General features: G+C 38.8%; 1 protein-coding gene and 1 pseudogene across 4 annotated transcripts in view; one reads left to right on the forward strand and one right to left on the reverse strand.

Annotated features, from left to right (window-relative positions):
* Positions 1–400: 400 nt before the first annotated feature.
* The window catches only part of TAF1B (TATA-box binding protein associated factor, RNA polymerase I subunit B), a 55,496-nt gene continuing 34,015 nt past the window's right edge, over positions 401–21,881 (reverse strand). For all 4 annotated transcript variants that reach the window (XM_006073784.3, XM_044926260.1, XM_044926259.1 and 1 more), the window contains exons 9-15: positions 14,645–14,792; positions 10,911–11,088; positions 10,327–10,373; positions 9,470–9,560; positions 5,153–5,223; positions 4,409–4,631; positions 401–1,173 (exon numbers count right to left, since the gene is read on the reverse strand). In XM_006073784.3, coding sequence (XP_006073846.3) covers positions 969–1,173; positions 4,409–4,631; positions 5,153–5,223; positions 9,470–9,560; positions 10,327–10,373; positions 10,911–11,088; positions 14,645–14,792 — 963 coding nt within the window. In that variant the 3' untranslated portion in view covers positions 401–968. The remainder of the gene's footprint in view (positions 1,174–4,408; positions 4,632–5,152; positions 5,224–9,469; positions 9,561–10,326; positions 10,374–10,910; positions 11,089–14,644; positions 14,793–21,881) is intronic.
* On the forward strand, positions 19,421–19,761 carry LOC123328625 (annotated as a pseudogene).

Here is a 21,881-nt window from a genome sequence, read left to right on the forward strand (position 1 = left end):
AATCAGAATGCCTTTTTCCAATATCCACACCAGGTATTAGACACCTGTATAATCTTTGCCTACCTAATATGTGGGAAACAACATCTCTGTAACTTGCATTTAATATGAGTGACACTGACTACCCTGTTTTTAGCTTGGCCTTTGTCTTGTTTTTTCAGAAAGCTAGCTTTTCATATCCCTTGTTCAGCTATCTTTTTCCTATTGCTTTGCAAGCACTATTGATATATTAAAGGACTTATCCCTTTGTTCATTGTACACTATAATGGTATTTTCCCAGCTTTTCAGTTGCCTTTGACTTTGTAGTCATATTATTAATCTTTTCCTTTTGCTTTCTGGTTTTGAGACATCTTAGAAAGTCCTTCCCCATTCCAAGATCATCACAGCATTCACAGTTGTTTTCTTCTAAGACTTTATACATGTATATACAAAAGATTATAATGTTTAGATCTTTGATCCACCTGGGATTTACTTTGGGGTGTAAAGAGTAAGGAAGTGATCTAGTTTAAAAAGAAAATTTAGCTTTAAAATACAATGAAGCAACTTCCCTGCTGGTCCAATGGTTAAGACTCTGAGCTTCCAATTCAGGGGCCCAGGTTCCATCCCTGGCTGGGGACCTAGATCCCACATGCCACAACTAAGAGTTCGCATGCCACGACTAAAGATCCCACATGCTGCAACTGAGACCCGGTACAGCCAAATAAATAAATATTTTTTAAAATACAAAGAATACAAATTCCTGGATACCATTTACTTAACATTTTAACGAGAACATTCATAATTTAAAAATAAATTCAAATAAATTTCACCTGTTTTCCAACATACATTTTTTTGTTTGATATAGGTATTTGTATGTATGTACATGTATGCAATAAAGCTCTATTTTTCACCATTCTCTAGAATTTTATATTACAATGAAATTACTTTCATTATTAAAATATTTTCCCTGGCAAGTTTCCACTTCATTTCTTTCAGTATTTTCTTGTTTTCCTGGATCTTGAAGATTTCTTGTTTGTTTTATTATATTTTGCTTTAAAAAGTCTCTTTTCTATTAAGCTCACTTCTTCATGGAGAAAGGAAGTCTTTATTCTTAGCAAGAAGGAGAAGAGATTTAGTATAAACTGGTAACTCAGAGAAAAATTGGATTCTTCGTAGGTTGTCACATGCTTACAATGGCTAGAAGGGGAAGAAAAAAGACACCATGTTTAAAGGGCTATTTAGAAAGGTATGCACTGGTCCCTTGAATATCCCCCAACAAGCTAAAAACTGTATATGGTTAGACTTAAGATAGTACTGTGAGCTAGAAGGAAACAAACAACCTGGAAGGAATCCTACATTTTATAAAGGAAAAAAATGTTAGCACTGTCTGTGGCCATCAGGCGTGGGACACAGGTGGTCCATAGCCAGTTCTCACAGCTCCTCCTCCACTCCAGGGGGGCCCCTCCTCTTACCACTGTCAAGGCAAACAAAAGCACACAGGGAGAGATTCTGGACATACTGAAAACATACCAGCAAAATAATCCCCAGCTCCCAACCAAAATAGGATACCAGGCTTAATAATGTATGTTGCAATTCTGTATTATAGAAGGAAGAGTTAATGAAGCAATTTTGCTTATTTTAAAGTAATAAGTAGAACCTGAATCTGATCAAATCTCTAAAACACTAATGAAAACTGCTAAGTAACTCTGCCAATCTCTGCCTACACCACCGTGGAAGCAGGGGGAAAGGGGAACACGTTAAAAGGTGTCATGGGCCGTAATCAGCAAAATCTAGACTACAGGAAATTGTACAGGACACATGACCTGGATTACTCAAAAAGTAAACTGCAAGGGGGAAATAAAAGAGATAAAGGGGGAATTTATGAACTAAAGCATTTAAGGGCTATCTCTACCAGCGGCAATGTAAGGACTTTATGTGGATTCTGAGTTATTTAAAAACTTACTGCTGACAATCAGGAAAATCTAGACATTGACTGCATGTTTGATGAGATTAAGGAATTACTACTAGTTTTTAATGTCAGATTAATAGTATTCTGGCTTTAAGAAAATTATGAAGTTTGGGACTTGCTTCCAAATAATCTGGGAGTAGAGGGGTAAAGCAATGAGCTGGCTAGGGTATGGGGAAAACAAGTCTAGCCATGTGGAAAGTTGTTAATGTGAGGGTGACTATGGGTAGGGGACGTTAATTATACTGTGCTCTCTACCTTTGAATATACTTGAAATTTTCCATAATAAATAGTTTTAAACAAGTGAACAATATATAGATGGTATAAGCATTTAGACAACGATTTATGTTAACAAATATGGCCCTAAATTCCTGAAAGAATGTTTGCATTTGCACCATAGAGCTCAGACACCCATGAGATGTGACTATGGATAACTACTCTTGGTTCTTTCATCTGCAAAACAGAAAAAAATAACTACCTCATAAGATGGAAAAGAGGATTGAATGAGACTATATATTAAGCACTTATCCAATAGCTGGCACAAAGTAAGGGCTCAAAAATGTTCACTTTCCCTATACTCCTTTAAAACTGATTTTTAAATTTTCACTTAAAATCTTAAGCCTATTTTAATAATATACAAAAAAGCCAATACCCTACTATGTTCACTAGTAGGAAATTTAAAAGCCTCAAATGTTTGTGCATTGATTAGTTTAATGGAAATAGAATGTAAGCCATTTATATGAATTCTCACAAATTAGGTGCCCTCTTTTCTTCTTTTCTAATTTTTAATTTTAGCTCTATGAAGAAAGATTCTTTCGGACAAAATATTATCACAAAAAGGGTAAAAATATTGTTTCCCTTGCCTAGGGACCATAAAGAAAGTTCTATTTTTACAACAAAAAGATAAGAAAAGGTGTACAGTAGGACTTTTTATTTCTAAGTTGAATCAACAACAGTATCTTTTAAGGAGGAAATGGCAACCCACTCCAGTACTCTTGCCTAGAGAAACCCATGGAGGGAAGAGCCTGGCAGGCTATAGTCCACGGGGTCGCAAAGAGTCGGACATGACTGAGCTACTTCACTTCACTCACTTCCCTTATCATAAACTCGGAAAATTTAAATTTTCCTAAAGTTTTAAGTGATAAAACCAAATATAACATACAATCATTTAAATTCAGACAAGAAGGATAAATACCCTCATGATCTGAAGGGCTCTCACAGCCTTTCTCTGCTTAGTTCTCAAGGCCTGAGTGTTCTCAAAATTATTTCCCAGTACAATGCTTGTCTCTTCTGAACCCTCAAAACTGAGTCCTCCTGCATAACAAAATTCTCCATATAGCTGAAGATCTGCTCTGTTAAGCATGAAAAGATTTCATTTTAACCATTTTGGATAGAGATCTTTTAAAATTGCGTTATATATTATTTGGTTATTATTAATCAGAGAACATTCAACCTATTTTCAAAAGCCTTTACAATTATATGGTGACAAGTTGTCCACTTTTATTGTGGAAATATTAGAAAATACAGGTAAGAAAAACAAACCCAAAGAGAATGCACATAATTTGGGGACATGCTAAAGCAGATACATGGTCAAGTTTATTTAGTCCTGTGGAGCTACTGTGTGTCATGAATGAACTTCAGACCACTGTAATTTGAGTTCTTTTGTCTGCTTCTGTGGCTGGTTCCTCTCTTGTTTGTCAAATGAGTACCACTTATATTTGCTGTCAAGACATTCAGCAGCAGATACCTCTCAGTCTCCCGCCTACTCTGCATCTTCTGATGGCGAGGAATCTGGAAATCAGACAACTCAGCCTGATGGACACACACCTCCCAGCAGAGTGAGGGACTAAAGGGCCTCCTGAGAAGAGTGTATATACGTTAGTTATGGACTCAGTGGCCATTTTATTGGTTAGCTGGACCCTTTTTTGCTCACTATGTGGTTTTAGGCTATGGACTAAATAGGCAAGGTAATTTGACAGACGATTTTGGTACATAAAACCATGGTGATAACCATGCTTGATGCATAGAGTGTATTGCTTAGCCTTATAACTCATGCAGAGAAAAAAATCTTGGTTGTTTCATCTCTGATTATACCAAGGTCTATTTGTAACTAATTGTCTTATGTTACAGGATTACATCCATTAAAAACATCCAAAAATGCACTGATCGTGCCATGTGAAGAGCACAAAGGTGTAGGTTCCCCACTAACCCCCGAGGACCGACTGCAGGCAGACAAGGCAGATGGTACTAACGCATCAGGTCCTAACTTCCTGTCCCATGTGTGGGTCTGGGTGGCTCACCATCTTCTAAAGTCCAACCAATAACCCATCTGTCTCTCATTATGACCAACTCCTTTAAATCATAGGTGGCCTTTTTTTTTTTTTAATGAGAAAAGACTACTGCTTCAGGCCAGACTAGAGGTTTCAGGGTGGTTTTTATCCCATTATTTCTAAGAGCATCGCATACCTTTTACAGAACTTCTGTGTACTCAGCCAGTAGAGGGAATTCTTGGTTGTCAGGGACTGGCCTTTCTGCTGCAGGACTCCCTGGAGGCTATGCCCATGGAAACAAGGCCTCTCGCTGTCCTCTTCAGTCCAGTTGAACTGAAAACTTGAAGGTTTTTTTTTTTCAATGTTTGGTGCTGAATCCACCAGTGTGCTAAACTGTTTCTGAAGACTCACCACCATTTCTGGAAATGAAGGGAAAAGAAATGAAATAAAAACTCACGTTAAATGACAAAGTCTGTAGTTTACTTGATAGTAATGCACCAATGCTGGTTTTGTAGTTTTGACAAATGCTCCATGATGATATAAGAGCATAACCAGGGGAAACTGACACTGGAAGAGGGATGGCGAAGAACAACTTGAAAAGGCTAAAAAGGTAAATTTTATGTTATGTATATTTTACCACACACAAAAAAACACCAAAAACCAAAAAAAGCAGTTCTCCAAATAAAGAGTTCTGAGAGTATAGATATATATAGCATTTAAGATTTTGGCGAGAACTTAAGTTCTGTTTGAATATTGCAATGTTCCTGAAATAGATTTCTATGGACATTTCCTACAGAGAAGGACGTTTCTCTGGATGTGCAATGGGACACTTGTTAAACAACTGAGAAAAGGACTTATGCATTCACTTTTCAATTTAAAACACTTAGCTTTTCTACAGCTGGGCTGTTACTTGGTGTTAACGAGACGAAACCCCACTCACCTCTTCTTTTATACACTACCGGCCTGTCAATGGCTGAGTAGTAGAGTGGCTTTTCACCCTTCCACAGAAACCTGCCAAGATAAAGACGCATTTAGAGCAGGATGGAGATGAAATGGGCCTCAGCACACTTCAGAGAAGTTTCTCAATGGCAGTATCTGAAATTCCTGATACTCATATAATAGTTCTGGCTTAGAATGACCTGCTGACATGCGTCTCTACAGCACTCATGACTCAGACGTAAGCTAGTGGCACTGCAGGAGGCAGGAAGTCAATGAAGGATAAGTGCCACACAAAACCTCCCAGATGCTATAAGACCACAAAGAAATGACTGACTATACCATCATCATAAAATTCCCATGCCGCTTGTTCTCATAAAGTGAGGCCACCTAAGAAACAACTGTTACTCCTTGTCTTTGGCCAAACACCCTTCTGCTGCAGATAAGGTAGTGGTACTTCTGACTCTGATAACTTGCGCAAAGTGAACAGTAAGTGCCTGCCTTCTAATGCAGAGGTGTAATCACTGTGAATAGGTTATGGTCTTCCTGAAAATTATATGTGAACTAAATCATACCACATTTAAATATTCAGAGAGCTTACCATTTGTGATTCTTTCAAATATCTTTTTGTTATTTATTTATCAAATAATAAAAGTGACAATATATTCAAGGTAAAAAATCTCTTAATAATAAAGAAGTTCCCTAAACAGTTTAATCCCACTCCCTAGATAAACCCACTATTAAAAACACCTTGTGACTACCTCATCTAGATAGATTTTCTTATGCATTTATAGTAAATGCCCATACAGGTTACAATTATGCTGCAGTCAAGGAGGTGTTATTACTTCCTTGAGGTTATATGCCCAGAAGATGGGAAAGGTGGGCCATCAAAAATGATTAACACTCGTCAGACGGTCCTTCTTTAAGCATTTACTTTACTTTGTTTACCTCTTTTCAAAACTACAAAAAATAGAGGCCCAGCACGAAGCCAGGAAGCCACAAGGTGGCTTTTCTCCAGGAAGCCACAAGGTCCTATATGCTCTGTCTGTCCAGTCTTCCCTCGAGATGTGGTTACCCACTGCTGTATATTAAGGTATAATTTACATGTAGTAAAACCAACCCTGTTCAGTGTATAGCTGCACTAGTTTAGATAAACACATACAGTTGTATAATCACCACCATGAACGGTTCCACACTCTCAAATCTCCCATGCCTCTTGAAGGTCAACTCCTCCCGACCCTCAGTTAAACTTGGTCTCAATCACCAATCTGTTTCTCTATTCTTACAGCTTAACCTTTTCCAGAAAATCATATAAATGAAATTAGACCGTATGTAACCTTTTGAGTCTTTCATTAGCATAATGTATTTATGATTCATTCATATTTTTGGATGTATCAGAAGTTTGTTCCTTTCTAGTACTGAAGAGTATTTCATTTTACAGATATGCTACGGTTTATCCATTACCACCTGAAGGGCATCTGGGTTGTTGCCAGTTTTGGGCCACAAGGTTTCATTCGTTTTCTTGTGAATGAAGTATACAGATCTCTATATATTCATATATAGGTTTCTGTGTGAACTTACTTTTGGCCCATTTAAAAAACTGAGTTGTTTTCTTATTATACGAAAATAATTCTGGATACAAACCATATATTGGATACAAATCATATATTCTGGATACAAACCTTCTATCAGATATGTGATTTGAACATATTTTCTCCTAGCCTGTAGCTTTTCTTAACAGTGTTTTTAGAAGAGAAGTTCTTTCTTTTGATGAAGTCTAACTTGTCTTTTTTTTTTCTTTTATGGATCATGGCTTTGGTATCATATCTGAGAAAATTTTTGCCTAACCTAAAAGGCTGCAAAGATCTGCACACGCTTTTAAATTTTCCTCCATGAAAACTGGCAGGCAAAGCACTCTCTAAAGCTATTTTTAGGTTTTCAACTGGTTTACTAGTGTTTCTCACAATCCCATGCACAGAGACCTATGCTGCGCTGTAGAAAATACTTTAACAACTTTTACCTGACAATATGGAAGATGATGTCTAGAAGAATAGAGAGAAAAATTAGAAATTTATGTCAACAACAGAGATGGGGAAGGGCAGAACAGGTGATGGGCATACATGGGAGCCCTGTGCCCACAGAGCAGTCAGTAGTGACTTAGAAGTCATCTCAGTCATCCCAAAGCACAGACTCTACGAAGGATCTTGGTAACAGATTCCCTGGACAAGCTCTTCCCAGAGGCCTGGTGTCCATCTGGAAAATGCCACTTTGAAACTAGACATACGTTCTTTGGTCACTAAATTCTCCCTTAAAGTAGCTAAAAGTCAGTGAGCCTTTTGAAGCACAGCTGACTGAGGTACTGCAGGAAGAATCTGGGCTCTAACAGGTATGTCTGAAGTGTAAGTTGGTGCCTGGTTTGGGTTCATGAATGGGCACCTGTTCAACCCTGAGATGCCCAAGTGGCATGGCCTCTGAATACCTAGCCTTTCAGTACTGGCCAGGACCACCCCAGCAACACCAGAAAAGAAAGGTCCGATGGCTGGTTCTCCAAGATTACCTAAGAACTCAGGACAGCATATGTTCTCGCTGCTACTCTTGTGCCTGCTGAGAGCCAATGACTAAAGACATTCCTTCTCCAACAGAAAAGAGGAAGGCCTCCGTTCCCCAGGTGCCCACAGCTGCCAGAAGCTCACCCTCACTATCTGTCCAACCTGAACAGGAAGAAACTGCCCATCTCCTCCCCTCTTCAGCAAGGATCCTCTCTCCCACAGCGCTTTATTCATCCCCGGAAGTCTGTTTCTCGATTTAAAAGCTCTCTTAAATTCAGGGGAGAAATAATCTAATTCTATCTGCAAACACTGAAATTTAGTTCTTGATTAAGAATATCAAGGAGGCATTATTAGCCTTACTTTACTGATGAAGAAACTGGAGTTATCATTTTAACTAATTTGAGGAATCTTGATTTTTCTCAGGGGATATAAAATGACTTGAGCAAATGAGTACTGTTGCAAAATTACATAAACTACAGAAATGTTAACCTTTTCTTCAAAGTTTCATAGAGACTCAAAGTTCCAAGAACAGATATAAAATCCATTCAAATCAGAAACCTATAGCAATGTACCCTCTACCACATAACACAGTATCTCTGAAAATTTATGAGCTGACTACATTTCCGTGCACTGAGGCCGCAGTTAAACAGCTGGTTTTAAACAATCAGGATTCACCTCTGCACTGTCTCTAATGCTATGCTCTTTCCACTCTGCCACGGTGGACCTGGGTGGGCTTCCCTGTTGCTCAGTGGTAAAGAACCGCCTGCCAATTCAGGAGATGAGGATTTGATCCCTGGGTCGGGAAGATCCCCTGGAGAAGGAAACAGCAACCCACTCCAGTATTCTTGCCTGGGAAACCCCATGGACAGAGGAATCTGGCGTGCTGCAGTCCATGGGGGTCACGAAGAGTTGGACACAACTTAGCGACTAAACAACAACAATGGACCTACATGAGGAGGAGAGCTCAAGGTCAAACAGTGAGACTGACTGAAATATGCTACTCTCTTTCTGCTTTGCTTTGTTTGGATTTTTACAGGGAACTTTATTTTGGAGGAACAGTCCAGTTATAGAAGACACAGGCTGACGTCTGCAGTCTTCTGTAATAGTGGGAAGCGCAGATGGGAACTGAGCCACTGTGGGAAACAAAAGAGGGAGGAATACCAGAAATGCAGAGAAGAGTCATGCAGATTACGAAAAGACGAGTACTGGGTACAATAACAGCTCCCTGGACTGGATTCTGGATCAGGAGGAGGACACTAATATTACTGTTTTTTAAATCTTCTGGCCACACCGTGTGGCATGTGGTATCTTAGTTCCCTGACCATGGATGGACTCTGCCTCCCCTGCATTGGCAGTGTGGAGTCTTAACCACTGGATCACCAGGGACGCCCCTAAAAGGACATTATAGGGCTTCCCTGATAGCTCAGTTGGTAAAGAATCTGCCTGCAATGCAGGAGACCCCGGTTTGATTCCTGGTTTGGGAAGATCCCCTGGAGAAGGGAAAGGTTACCCACTCCAGTATTCTGGCCTGGAGAATTCCAGGGACTATATGGCCCATGGGGTTGCAAAGAGTTGGACATGACTGAGCGACTTTCACTCACTCATTAATAGTTAATAGAAATATTTTAAAAAGTTTAGACAGAGGGGTTAATTCTAGAAAAAAGGGTCATAATGCTGGTGAATCTGAACTGATGAAACTTGAGCTTTCAGATGTAAAGCAATAGACTTGAAAAATAAAGTCGGTGAATCTAAAGCTAGAAGAGGTAACATACTTTGCCCTGGCTTCCTCCCACTTTTGTTTTTTCTCATCAATAGCTTTCTTCATAACTTGGTACCATTTTCTGAAATCAAACCATGGTTTATCTGAAAGAAATGAAATCCATGATTATTAACCAAATATGTCACATTATTATAACACATGTTGCTCATTTGAGTCTTTACTCACTGATCTGACTAAACATTTATATGCCAGCCCTTGGAAGTTATGGAGGGACTGACTATCTCCACGCTCTAATATGACTCCTGAGCAATCTGCTGTCACTCCCTTCTGTTCTGAGCTCTCACCTATACTGTGGCCCTGTATTACACCAAAACTACCTTTAAAAAAAAAAATTGGAATATAGCTGCTTTACACTGTGGTGTCAGTTTCTGCTGTACAGCAAACTGAATCAGCCATACATACACATATATCCCCCTTTTTTGGACTTTCTTCCAATTAAAGTCACCACATAGCACTGAGCAGAGGTCCTGCAGCTCTACAGTAGGTTCTCATTAGTGATCTATTTTATACATAGTAGTGTAGATATGTCAATACCAATCTCCCAATTCACCCCATCCCCCTGGCTTTTCCCCTTTGGTAATCATATGTTTCTTCTCTACAGCTGTGTTTCTATTTTTGCTTTGCAAATAAGATCTTTACTATTTTTCTAGATTCCATATATTGCAACCATCTTTTTACATGTCTGTTTATCCTAGATTTGACTATTACCTCCTTAAGAATAGAAGATATATTAGATAATTACACATATAAACAGTCTGATACAAGGTACAAGTTTCTTCTTCTCTATATTTATTGTATCTTTTAATTCACCTTTTACAATCACTTGATTGACTAAAAAAAAAAAAGTACCTTCTTTGTTCTTTTCATTATATTTCTCAGCAATATTAGACAAAGACCTGGAGACACAAATAAACAAATCAATTTATTTGGAAATCATTCATTTGAAGACAGTTAAATTTTGAATTCTTCCGAAAGAAAAGTATAGAACAGTACTTGAAACTGATGCCAACTTTTAATGCAGAAGCAAGCACTGAAATAGAGAAGAAGACACTGCCGCTCTTTGTTGGCATTTTAAGATTCTTTCACTTTCCAAAATAATCTTTGAGGATACATAGTGCCAAAAGGCACAAGATGAAGTGCTAAGTGACTCTTTAGAATTTGTGTATGATGCTTTAAAACTCAGGAGAATGAGACACATGTGTATCTTCCTAAAAATGGAAGAAAACATGATCCAAACAACTTTCTAAAGGAGAATGAAATCTCTGACAAATGCCTGAGCCAAAACATTAGGTAAGGAGTAACTGCTGCTACCAGTCAGTGTTCTGTAACAACTGAGTCTCTACTTTCTACTGAGTAAAGGATATGGAGTCCTTTACTCTGAATTAGTAGGGGAAAACAATACAATTTTTCCTCCTAAGAGTACACGCACTTACCATTCTACATTGTCATCCAATAAAAAGAGCAGTTTCAACGCCACTACAATGACAGCTACAGCTTGCACATCATATTTAACAGTTTTTGCCTTTTTAGCTATAGGATCAAATCTTAGAAAATCCACTTCTCCTATTCCAGTCGCTTTTACCACTAGGCAGGTTAAATTATGCATTTCATCTGTTGAAGAATAAAACAGAAAAATGTGAAATTAAATTCTTTGGTTAATGAGACCATACTAATGTATACATCCATGAGATAAGCTTTATCTTAAAATATGATACTATGCCAGAACTCTGAGGTATACCATTTTGTGTATAAATAAACCAAAAAATGAAATGTGTATAGAAAAACAAATGGTCGAATCCTGGCAAGGTCTATCTTCTCCTATTCTGACTTCCCAAAATGCCTGCTATCTATGGCACATATCATGGCACCAAATATACAGGCACACATCCATCTTCTATTGCTTCATCCACGCTCCTTGTCTGTGTTTCTACAGCAATTTGCATTTACCTGAAACTAACTTTCCTGTAAGACCAAGGGCTTCTCTAATATGCACTCACTCGGGAAGCTAGGGAGCCTGGCCTTCCAGTGTGCATCTCGCCCGCTGCACTGCTTTCCCAAAGAAATTACACGCTCAGCACAGACTCATTTATTATTCAAGGCTGAGTAACCTGGGACTTGGAGCCAGAACACCTACAGCCTATATATTTAGGCTTTCTGATCATGAGCTTTGTGACTCCGGACTACAGCCACTCAACCTCAGTTTCTTCATTTGTAAAAGTGGGTTATGGTGAGGATAAACATAGGACATAAAAGACAGGAGAAGTGAATTATACTTTGAAAACTCTGAATTACTAAGCAAATTTCTTTACTTACTAACTGAAGTACCTATATTTTGATTAAATTCAAGTAGAACAGTTGTTCTTTACAAGAGCATAATAAGTTGTATTGCATTTCCTATATACTGTCAGTCATTATGTTCTATTGATTCTATTCTCTTAATGTAATAACAATACTTTTATAACAGTACAAATAATATTATATACAGTACATACATGTCTCTCTATATAGTATTATATATAGAATGTATTACTATAAAAATGGTATTTCTTGAAAAATGTCTCCCCTATTTATTTAAAATTAATATCTTGAATTGCTTCTCTTATACTAAAAGTACATAGTAATAAAAAGCAAATGAAAGAAATTATGAGGAAGGGAGCCAGGACAGGAGAGAAAAACAAAGATTCTGACCTGGAGTATTATGGGACCTGGAGAACTATATGATGCCTCAGCCGTTGAGCAGCCAGGCGTCACTCAGCTTGCCTACGTTTCATCTGAGATGAGCACACCCGCCCGTCCTCCCTTTCCACCTTCACAGATGAGGTAATACAGATGAAGGCACTTTGGAAACTCTACAGGGTTCCCCACAAATTAAACAGACATGATTATGAAAGCTGCCAGGAATTCTCTCTGGCCGGCTTCTCAGTCCCAGGATGAGGGACAAAACTAAGGGATGTATTTGGAGTTCAGTCAGAGCCACAAAAGAGGCCGTGCTTACTCAGCAAGGGTGTGTGTGTGTGACATGCTTGCTGGAAGCTGCTTTCTGCTCAGTTCCAGAGACGACATTGTCATACATAAAGGCAGTGAGGAGGGGCATTCGTTGCCCCAGCATGCTTAAAACCACCTTTAGTTTTCTGGGAACCCGAAAACCTCTCTTTGAAAAAGGGCCAAGTACACAGATCTCTTCTTTTTTATCAACAGCCCAAGAGAACTGTAGAGTGCAAACTTTCAGCTTTGAAAATGGCAATATTCTAGAAGTCTTCTTATAATCTCATGGGTAGGAGGCCAATCAATGTCACATTTTAGAATGTAATTTCTAAGGTGAAGGGACCACCACATCTTAGTTTGTAGATATATTTTGTTTACTGTTTCCTCCCACTATTACATAATACAAACTCAGTATAGGACATTTATAAGATACATAAAGTGCAAAGATGGAAAAAATGCATTACTATAACTTAGACATAGCACTTCAATATTTGGGTAAATTTATTTCCAATATTTTCATGAATATTTTAATTTTATATAGCTATGATTATATTATACATAATTTATAATTTGGCCTATTTCCTTTTCTATCATGACATAAACATTTCCCATGCTTTTATATACTCTTCACAAACATGATTTTAAAAGATGCACACAGTTCCACTGAATATACAAAATATTTACTTAAACATTACCTTTCCATTGGATATTTATTTCTGATTTCTCAGTATTAAAAATAAGGTCAATAACATTTGTGTAGTTTTTTTATCTATATTCCAAATTATTTCTATTGAATGCTTTGTGAGAAGTAAAATTTCTCTATCCTGGCTATTTTTAATATGGTCTCTAAAACAGCACTTTAAAACATCAGATGATAGCAGTCCCTCTCTGTATATTATAATGGTTTTAATTCTACTTGTTACTTTCAGGAAGAGTTAGGTGAGAAATACTATTAAGTTACACACACTGGTCAGAAAACACTGCCACCATCGTTTCTGTCCAATAGCAACTATGTGAGCTAAACACTTGCCATAACCCAGCCCGAGCCAGTTATATTTTGCAAATTCCTTACATTCTTTCCATATCTTAGTGTTTCCATTATAAGCTTAGGATTTTGGAGTATATAACAGAACATAGGAACTTGCCATATTTTGAAAAAACCACTCCAAAAGTAAATCAAAAAACCAAAATCCAAAACAATAAACCAATATATGTAACATGCCAAAGTGCAGAAATCAGACTTCCCAAATTCTGGAATCTTAATCAAAGAGCCAGTGACTTCTAAAGTTACAGTAAGAGACATACATTCCTTAGCTTAATAAATGATACATTTGAGAAGCTTATTTTTTCCTCTTTAAAAAATTTTATAAGACTTGATATTTACATTTGTGTATATATGTTACTCCAATTTATGTTTATTTTTATAGCTAAAATTATATTATACGTGCAGTTTTGTATATTGTTTTTTTTATACAACATGTCTTTTCCTTTCCTATTAAAAACATATTCAATCACATTTTTTTATATTGCATAAGCAATAATATAGTCACACCATGTTTGTATTTTCTGTTAAGAATAGAAGCCCTGCATTTCTCACATTTCTAGTTTAGCAAGAAATTCAGGAATAGATTCCATCGGCAAATTCCGCTGGGGTGACCTGTGTCTTGGTGTATTATGAAGAAGGGCTAGTGAGGCTGCCTTTGCATCCTACCAGACCTTCAACTCCGTTTGCTTCAGGGACTGGAAATAGCAATATGTTACTAAACAATAAAAATATCACTGTAGATTAACTTCTGGGATTTTAAAAATTAGAATTCTTTAATAATTATGCTTCATGCAAATGGAGGAGTGCTGCCCTTTTTTGGTGGAGGTTCCTAAGTAATTAATAATACATACTAAATCATGTGTTACTTGTATTCAGCAAAAACTTACTGTAAAAACCAAACATTATCTCTCAAGCTTATCCCTTTCATTCAAAATAGAACTCATTACTTCTGAATAGTGTCCTTTTAACCATTTTAAATGGTCCAAAACATTTTAAGAAAGAATTTTGAAATTAAGCTTCATGTTACTGTGGACCCTGTCAGGTGACTTTAATAGTCTCTGATTGAGAGGATTCAATACATTTTTCATAATAATTCAATAAGTCAAGGCTTACTCACAATATATACCTCATACTTACCAGGGAGATTGACCTCCATCAAGTATTTCATACACAAGACGTTTGGATGAAGATAGCAGTTTTCAGTTATGTCTGGAAAACGCGGCAAATCTAAAAATGTGGCAACTTCAATTATTTTTTTAAAGATAACTTCATAGTTAGGCCAAGACTGGAATGAAAGAGATAGTCAAAGTAGCAATTTTTGCAACATAAATTATTTTTAAAACTACTTTCTGATTTTAAAAATAACATGTATTCACTGAATAAAACTTGGAGTATAGATTAAAAACATTAAAGAGAAACACCCATAAACCCCAAATATCCTCACTGAGCTGTTTTAAACAGTAATAGTGATAAATTAAAAAGCCGCTAAAATTCTATCTGGCTCAAACAATTCTTACTGGCCTTGCCCATGATATAGTGAAACCATTACTTCTTGCCAATCATGGAAAATCTGAGATAAAGCTGCAATCCTACTGGAATTATGATGTCGTCATAATCCCGGCAAAGCAGGACTTCCCTCTCGCCTTCCCTAACCAGCACCCTCTCGCCAACCTTCAAATTCACAGCTAACAGATTCAGTTCAGTGTCACATAACATTCACATGCTTCTATGTTGGAGATGACACCAGGGCTTAAGTCTATTAGTTAGAAACGTGTGATTCAGCTCTCTATTTTCTCACATGTTAGCCTGTAAGAAAGAGTATCTTACAGAATTTGGGGAAATGTATGAGCCAATATTAATAAAATAATTCTGTTCATTTTAAGAGCACCCTTGTAGTTAATTTGGTATGCTATTTATATTTCTGCAATTTCTAAACATTCTTCTCATTGATACTACATATAATTTTTCCTCATTTACTTATCCATTCACATAAAAATATTAAATTTAGAGTCTATTCTATGTAAGATACTTGGGGAAATATAAAGATGAATAAAGTGATCTCTTCAAGGAATATATACTCTAGAAAAGGAGGTCAGTGTTCAAAAATAACTATAGGATAAGATAGCTGTTGAGTGCTACAACCAAGATTTTTTTTTAAGATCTATGGGATTTCAGAAAAACTAACATTTCTGACATGGTTGCTGCTGCCAAGTCGCTTCAGTCGTGGCCGACTCTGTGTGACCCCATAGACGGCAGCCCAACTGGCTCTCCCGTCCCTGGGATCCTCCAGGCAAGAGCACTGGAGTGGGTTGCCATTTCCTTCTCCAATGTATGAAAGTGAAAAGTGAAAGTGAAGTCGCTCAGTCGTGTCCAACTCTTAGCGACCCCATGGATTGCAGCCTACCAGGCTCCTCCATCCATGGGATTTTCCAGGCAAGAATACTGGAGTGGGGTGCCATTGCCTTCTCCTTCTGACATGGTTGGACCTCGTTAAAATTAGGCCGGAATACAAACATTCTGGAAACCTGTTTGGCAATATTTATTAAAGTTGACTGGAAGTCAAGAGTGAGATTACTCTCAGGGTGCAGGTGATCACGACTGGAAGTAGGGATTGGATGGAGCTTCTGGGGTGCATAGATCGTTGTTTCTTGATCTAGGGGGCTGGTTCAGGTAATGAAAGTTCATCAGGTTGGGTACATTTGTGATATGTTCACTTTTCTGTATGTATGTCTAGCTTAAAAAAACATGGTAAGAGAGAAACTTCAGTAAACTATTTTGTGCAACAATCACTTCATACATCACCCTATAGGAGAAATCATCCAAACAGCAAATTCAGAGTTGGCAAGGCCTTTAAAGGTATCTGGTCTAAATTTACAAAACCCCTAGCAGCTGTATATCTAGCTCTTCTTTTAAATCTCCAGTGATGGGAACGCAATACCTTTCCTGAAGGTAGTCTATTCAATTTGTAATGCATTTAATCATTACAAAGTTCTTCCTTATTCTAAGTGAAAATCTGTTTCCCAACAATTTGTACCAATAATATTGCTCTGTCATGTCTTGCCCATTTTCTAAATGTGTGAAGATGTTTGGGAACCAAGTGAAGGGAGGAATACTTCTCTGTTCAATGTTACTTTGGTACGTTCAGCTTACATGCAATTATAAAGCACAAGGGAATACATTATAATGGTACTGGCTCAGATGGTACAGCATCTGCCTGCAATGCTGGAGACCCGGGTGCGAACCCTGGGTTGGGAAGATCCCCTGGAGAAAGAAATGGCAACCCACTCCAGTACTCTTACCTGGAAAATCCCATGAACAGAAGAGCCTGGTGGGCCATAGTCCATGGGGTCGCAGAGTCAGACATGACTGAGTGACTTGACTTACTTACAGAAAACAAACTGTAAATTTCCAGAATTTATAACTATGTCCAATTTTACTTTGCCTGAGGTTACAACCTTCTTTGTACTGTACTTATTTTGATACCAGTATTTCAGTATCTAAACTTTTAATTCCTTATGACTATACAGTGGAAGTGAGAAATAGATTTAAGGGACTAGATCTGATAGAGTGCTGATGAACTATGGACAGAGGTCCATAACACTGTACAGGAGACAGGGATCAAGACCATCCCCGTGGAAAAGAAATGCAAAAAAGCAAAATGGCTGTCTGGGGAGGCCTTACAAATAGCTGTGAAAAGAAGAGAAGCAAAAAGCAAAGGAGAAAAGGAAAGATATACCCATCTGAATGCAGAGTTCCAAAGAATAGCAAGGAGAGATAAGAAAGCCTTCCTCAGCGATCAATGCAAAGACATAGAGGAAAACAAAAGAATGGGAAAGACTAGAGATCTCTTCAAGAAAATTAGAGATACCAAGGGAACATTTCATGCAAAGATGGGCTCAATAAAGGACAGAAATGGTACGGACCTAACAGAAGCAGAAGATATTAAGAAGAGGTGGCAAGAATATACAGAGGAACTGTACAAAAAAGATATTCATGACCAAGATAATCACGATAGTGTGATCACTCACCTAGAGCTAGACATCCTGGAATGTGAAGTCAAGTGGGCCTTAGGAAGCATCACTATGAACAAAGCTAGTGCAGGTGATGTAATTCCAGTTGAGCTATTTCAAATCCTGGAAGATGATGCTGTGAAAGTGCTGCACTCAATATGCCAGCAAATTTGGAAAACTCAGCAGTGGCCACAGGACTGGAAAAGGTCAGTTTTCATTCAATCCCAAAGAAAGGCAATGCCAAAGAATGCTCAAACCACCGCACAACTGCACTCATCTCACACTCTAGTAAGGTAATGCTCAAAATTCTCCAAGCCAGGCTTCAGCAATATGTGAACCGTGAAATTCCAGATGTTCAAGCTGGTTTTAGAAAAGGCAGAGGAACCAGAGATCAAATTGCCAACATCCGCTGGATTATGGAAAAAGCAAGAGAGTTCCAGAAAAACATCTATTTCTGCTTTATTGACTATGCCAAAGCCTTTGACTGTGTGGATCACAATAAACAGTGGAAAATTCTGAAAGAGACGGGAATACCAGACCCCTTGACCTGCCTCTTGAGAAACCTATATGCAGGTCAGGAAGCAACAGTTAGAACTGGACTTGGAACAACAGACTGGTTCCAAATAGGAAAAGGAGTACGTCAAGGGTGTATATTGTCACGCTGCTTATTTAACTTATATGCAGAGTACATCATGAGAAACGCTGGGCTGGAAGAAGCACAAGCTGGAATCAAGATTGCCAGGAGAAATATCAATAACCTCAGATATGCAGATGACACCACCCTTGTGGCAGAAAGTGAAGAGGAACTAAAAAGCCTCTTGATGAAAGTGAAAGAGGAGAGTGAAAAAGTTGGCTTAAAGCTCAACATTCAGAAAGCTAAGATCATGGCATCTGGTTCCATCACTTCATGGGAAATAGATGGGGAAACAGTGGAAACAGTGTCAGACTTTATTTTTCTGGGCTCCAAAATCACTGCAGATGGTGATTGCAGCCATGAAATGAAAAGATGCTTACTCCTTGGAAGGAGGGTTATGACCAACCTAGATAGCATATTCAAAAGCAAAGACATTACTTTGCCAACAAAGGTCTGTCTAGTCAAGGCTTTGGTTTTTCCAGTGGTCATGTGTGGATGTGAAAGTTGGACTGTGAAGAAAGCTGAGTGCCGAAGAATTGATGCTTTTGAACTGTGGTGTTGGAGAAGACTCTTGAGAGTCCCTTGGACTGCAAGGAGATCCAACCAGTCCATCCTAAAGGAGATCAGTCCTGGGTGTTCTTTGGAAGGACTGATGCTAAAGCTGAAACTCCAGTACTTTGGCCACCACATGCGAAGAGTTGACTCATTGGAAAAGACCCTGATGCTGGGAGGGATTGGGGGCAGAAGGAGAAGGGAACAACGGAGGATGAGATGGCTGGATGGCATCACCGACTAGATGGACATGAGTCTGGGTGAACTCCAGGAGTTGGTGATGGACAGGGAGGCCTGGCGTGCTGCAATTCAGGGGGTCGCGAAGAGTCGGACACGACTGAGCAACTGAACTCTACTGAAAAATTTGAGTTTTATTAGGTAAAAAAGGCTTTCAGTTTATGCTATATTATTAACATATGATCAACCTGTAGCTGAAGAATACAAAGTAAATTTCTGTCTAACCAAATAACAATGTGGCCTTTTAAGTCTGTTTCTAAATGCTCAGGTACAGTAATTCTATTTGTATATGAAAATACTATTAACAACTGTATTTTAATCTGTAAATTTAAAAAGGAAAAAATGACCCAGTCACTGAGCTGCCGCCAGGGACTCAGCGGCCTCCCCTTGCCTCCCAGTGGAGGCTCTGTCCCCCCGCCCGCTTTTTCCCGCCACCACCTTCCTCAGGCCATTTCCACCGAGGAAAAGGAATCATATTGCATGTCCCCTATCCAGAACATCCACTCTTTCGACCCTTTGCTGATGCAAGTGAGGGTGATGATCTGCTTTCTGCTGGCACTGAGGATTATATCCATATAAGAATTCAACAGAGAAACAGCAGGAAGACCCTTACTACTGTCCAAGAGATCACTGATGATTACGATAAAAAGAAACTAGTGAAGACGTTTAAGAAGAAATTTGCCTGCAATGGTACTATAATTGAGCATCCAGAATATGGAGAAGGAATTAAGCTACAGGGTAACCAGCACAAGAACATATGCCAGTTCCTGGTGGAGACTGGACTGGCTAAGGACGACCAGCTGAAGGTTCACAGGTTTTAAGTGCTTTCGGCTTACTGAAGCTTAAGTGAGAATTTCCTTGCAATGAGTAGAATTTCCCTTCTGTCCCTAGTCACAAGTTTAAAAATCTCACAGCCTGTATAATGTAACCATAATTTGGGGTTTGCTTTTAACTTGGGACTAGTGTAACTCCTACATGCAATAAACTGAAAAGAGCCCCCCCGCCAAAAAAATATAAGTTAAAAATGAAAACATATACTCTCAGTGACCTTTTGGAAAAGCTGTCTTTTTATCTTTATAAAATCAACTCATTTAGACATCTGCTTCATTTTGCCCAGAATTTGAAGTATCTTCTCAAATTAACAATTAACGTTACTGACAAGATTTATGGTAACCCTAATCCTGCTTCCCTGGTGGCTTAAGTGGTAAAGACTCTGCCTGCAATGCAGGAGACTGGGGTTCAATCCTTGCATCAGCAAGATCCCCTGGAGAAGGAAATGGCAACCCACTCCAGTATTCTTGCCTGGACAATTTCATGGACACAGGAATTCTAGTCATGGAGCTGCAAAGAGTCAGACATGACTAAAGCGACAATCCTTTTAAATAATGCAGGTAGGAGATGAAATTAAGTACTTTTACCTGCAAACAAACAAACACTAGAGCAGTGAATGTTCCTCTTTGAAAAATAATCATCTCAGAAAACCAACTTAATGGATAACAAATTCATGACAAGTAATTGTAAGATCATTAATGAAAAGGAATCTAGTAAACAAAAAAGAATTGATGCTTTCGAACTGTGGTGTTGGAGAAGACTCTTGAGAGTCCCTTGGACTGCAAGGAGATCAAACCAGTCCATCCTAAAGGAAATCAGTCCTGAGTATTCATTGGAAGGACTGATGTTGATGCTGAAGCTCCAATACTTTAGCCACCTGATGCAAAAAGCTGACTCATTGGAAAAGACCCTGATGTTGGAAAAGACTGAAGGCAAAAGGAGAAGAGGGCAGCAGAGGATGAGATGGTTAGATGGCATCACTGACTCAATGGAAATGAATTTGAGTGAACTCCGGGAAATAGTGAAGGACAGAGGAGCCTGGTGTGCTGCAGTCTATGGGGTCGCAAAGAGTTGGACATGACTTAGCAACTGAACACAAACACAAAATATCCACACTGACATCCGCTACCTTCTGCCTCCAACATCATGTGAAATGGTGGCCCAACTGGCTCTACAGGGCTTGGCTACAGACTAACCTCCCCACACATCTGGTCCTATTCCAACCAAGCCAGGCGACTCTAGAGGCCTGCACCACCAGCTCAGCAAAGCATCCAACCTGGGGCAGGAGACCGGCAGGACTATGACATGGCACCGTTGTAGAGAATGTCATCACAGGATCACATTTTTGTTTTCGTGCCATTGTCCTTAGCCCAGAAAGCGGAAGCAGGCTGTAATTTTGACAAGATTCCAAAACATGGATATAAAATAATTACAGTAAACATTTAATGACTGTATTAGAATAGTCTTATTTTGACTTTCAGAAAAATGTATGCCATGTATAGAACACACCTAAAGGAAAGATGTCATAAAAGTTGCTGGGCATTTGTGCTATATTTCATTTGGAATCTGTGATGTGTTAAGAAGAATAAGGGGACTACTAGAATACTGTTTAAAACTTGGCATGTTTCAGTTCAGTTTAGTTCAGTTCAGTCGCTCAGTCGTGTCCAACTCTTTGCGACCCCATGAATTGCAGCACGCCAGGCCTCCCTGTCCATCACCAACTCCGGAATTCACCCAGACTCATGTGCATTGAGTCGGTGATGCCATCCAGCCATCTCATCCGCTGTTGTCCCCTTCTCCTCCTGCCCCCAATCCCTCCCAGCATCAGGGTCTTTTCCAATGAGTCAGTTCTTTGCATCACGTGGCCAAAGTATTGGAGTTTCAGCTTTAGCATCAGTCCTTCCAATGAACACCCAGGACTGGTCTCCTTCAGAATGGACTGGTTGGATCTCCTTGCAGTCAAAGGGACTTGAAAGAGTCTTCTCCAACACCACAGTTCAAATGCATCAATTCTTCTGTGTTCGGCTTTCTTTATAGTCCAACTCTCACATCCATACATGACCATTGGAAAAACCATAGCCTTGACTAGACAGACCTTTGTTCGCAAAGC

The sequence above is a fragment of the Bubalus bubalis genome, chromosome 12 (assembly GCF_019923935.1).
Source record: "Bubalus bubalis isolate 160015118507 breed Murrah chromosome 12, NDDB_SH_1, whole genome shotgun sequence".
Taxonomy (NCBI): Eukaryota; Metazoa; Chordata; class Mammalia; order Artiodactyla; family Bovidae; genus Bubalus; species Bubalus bubalis.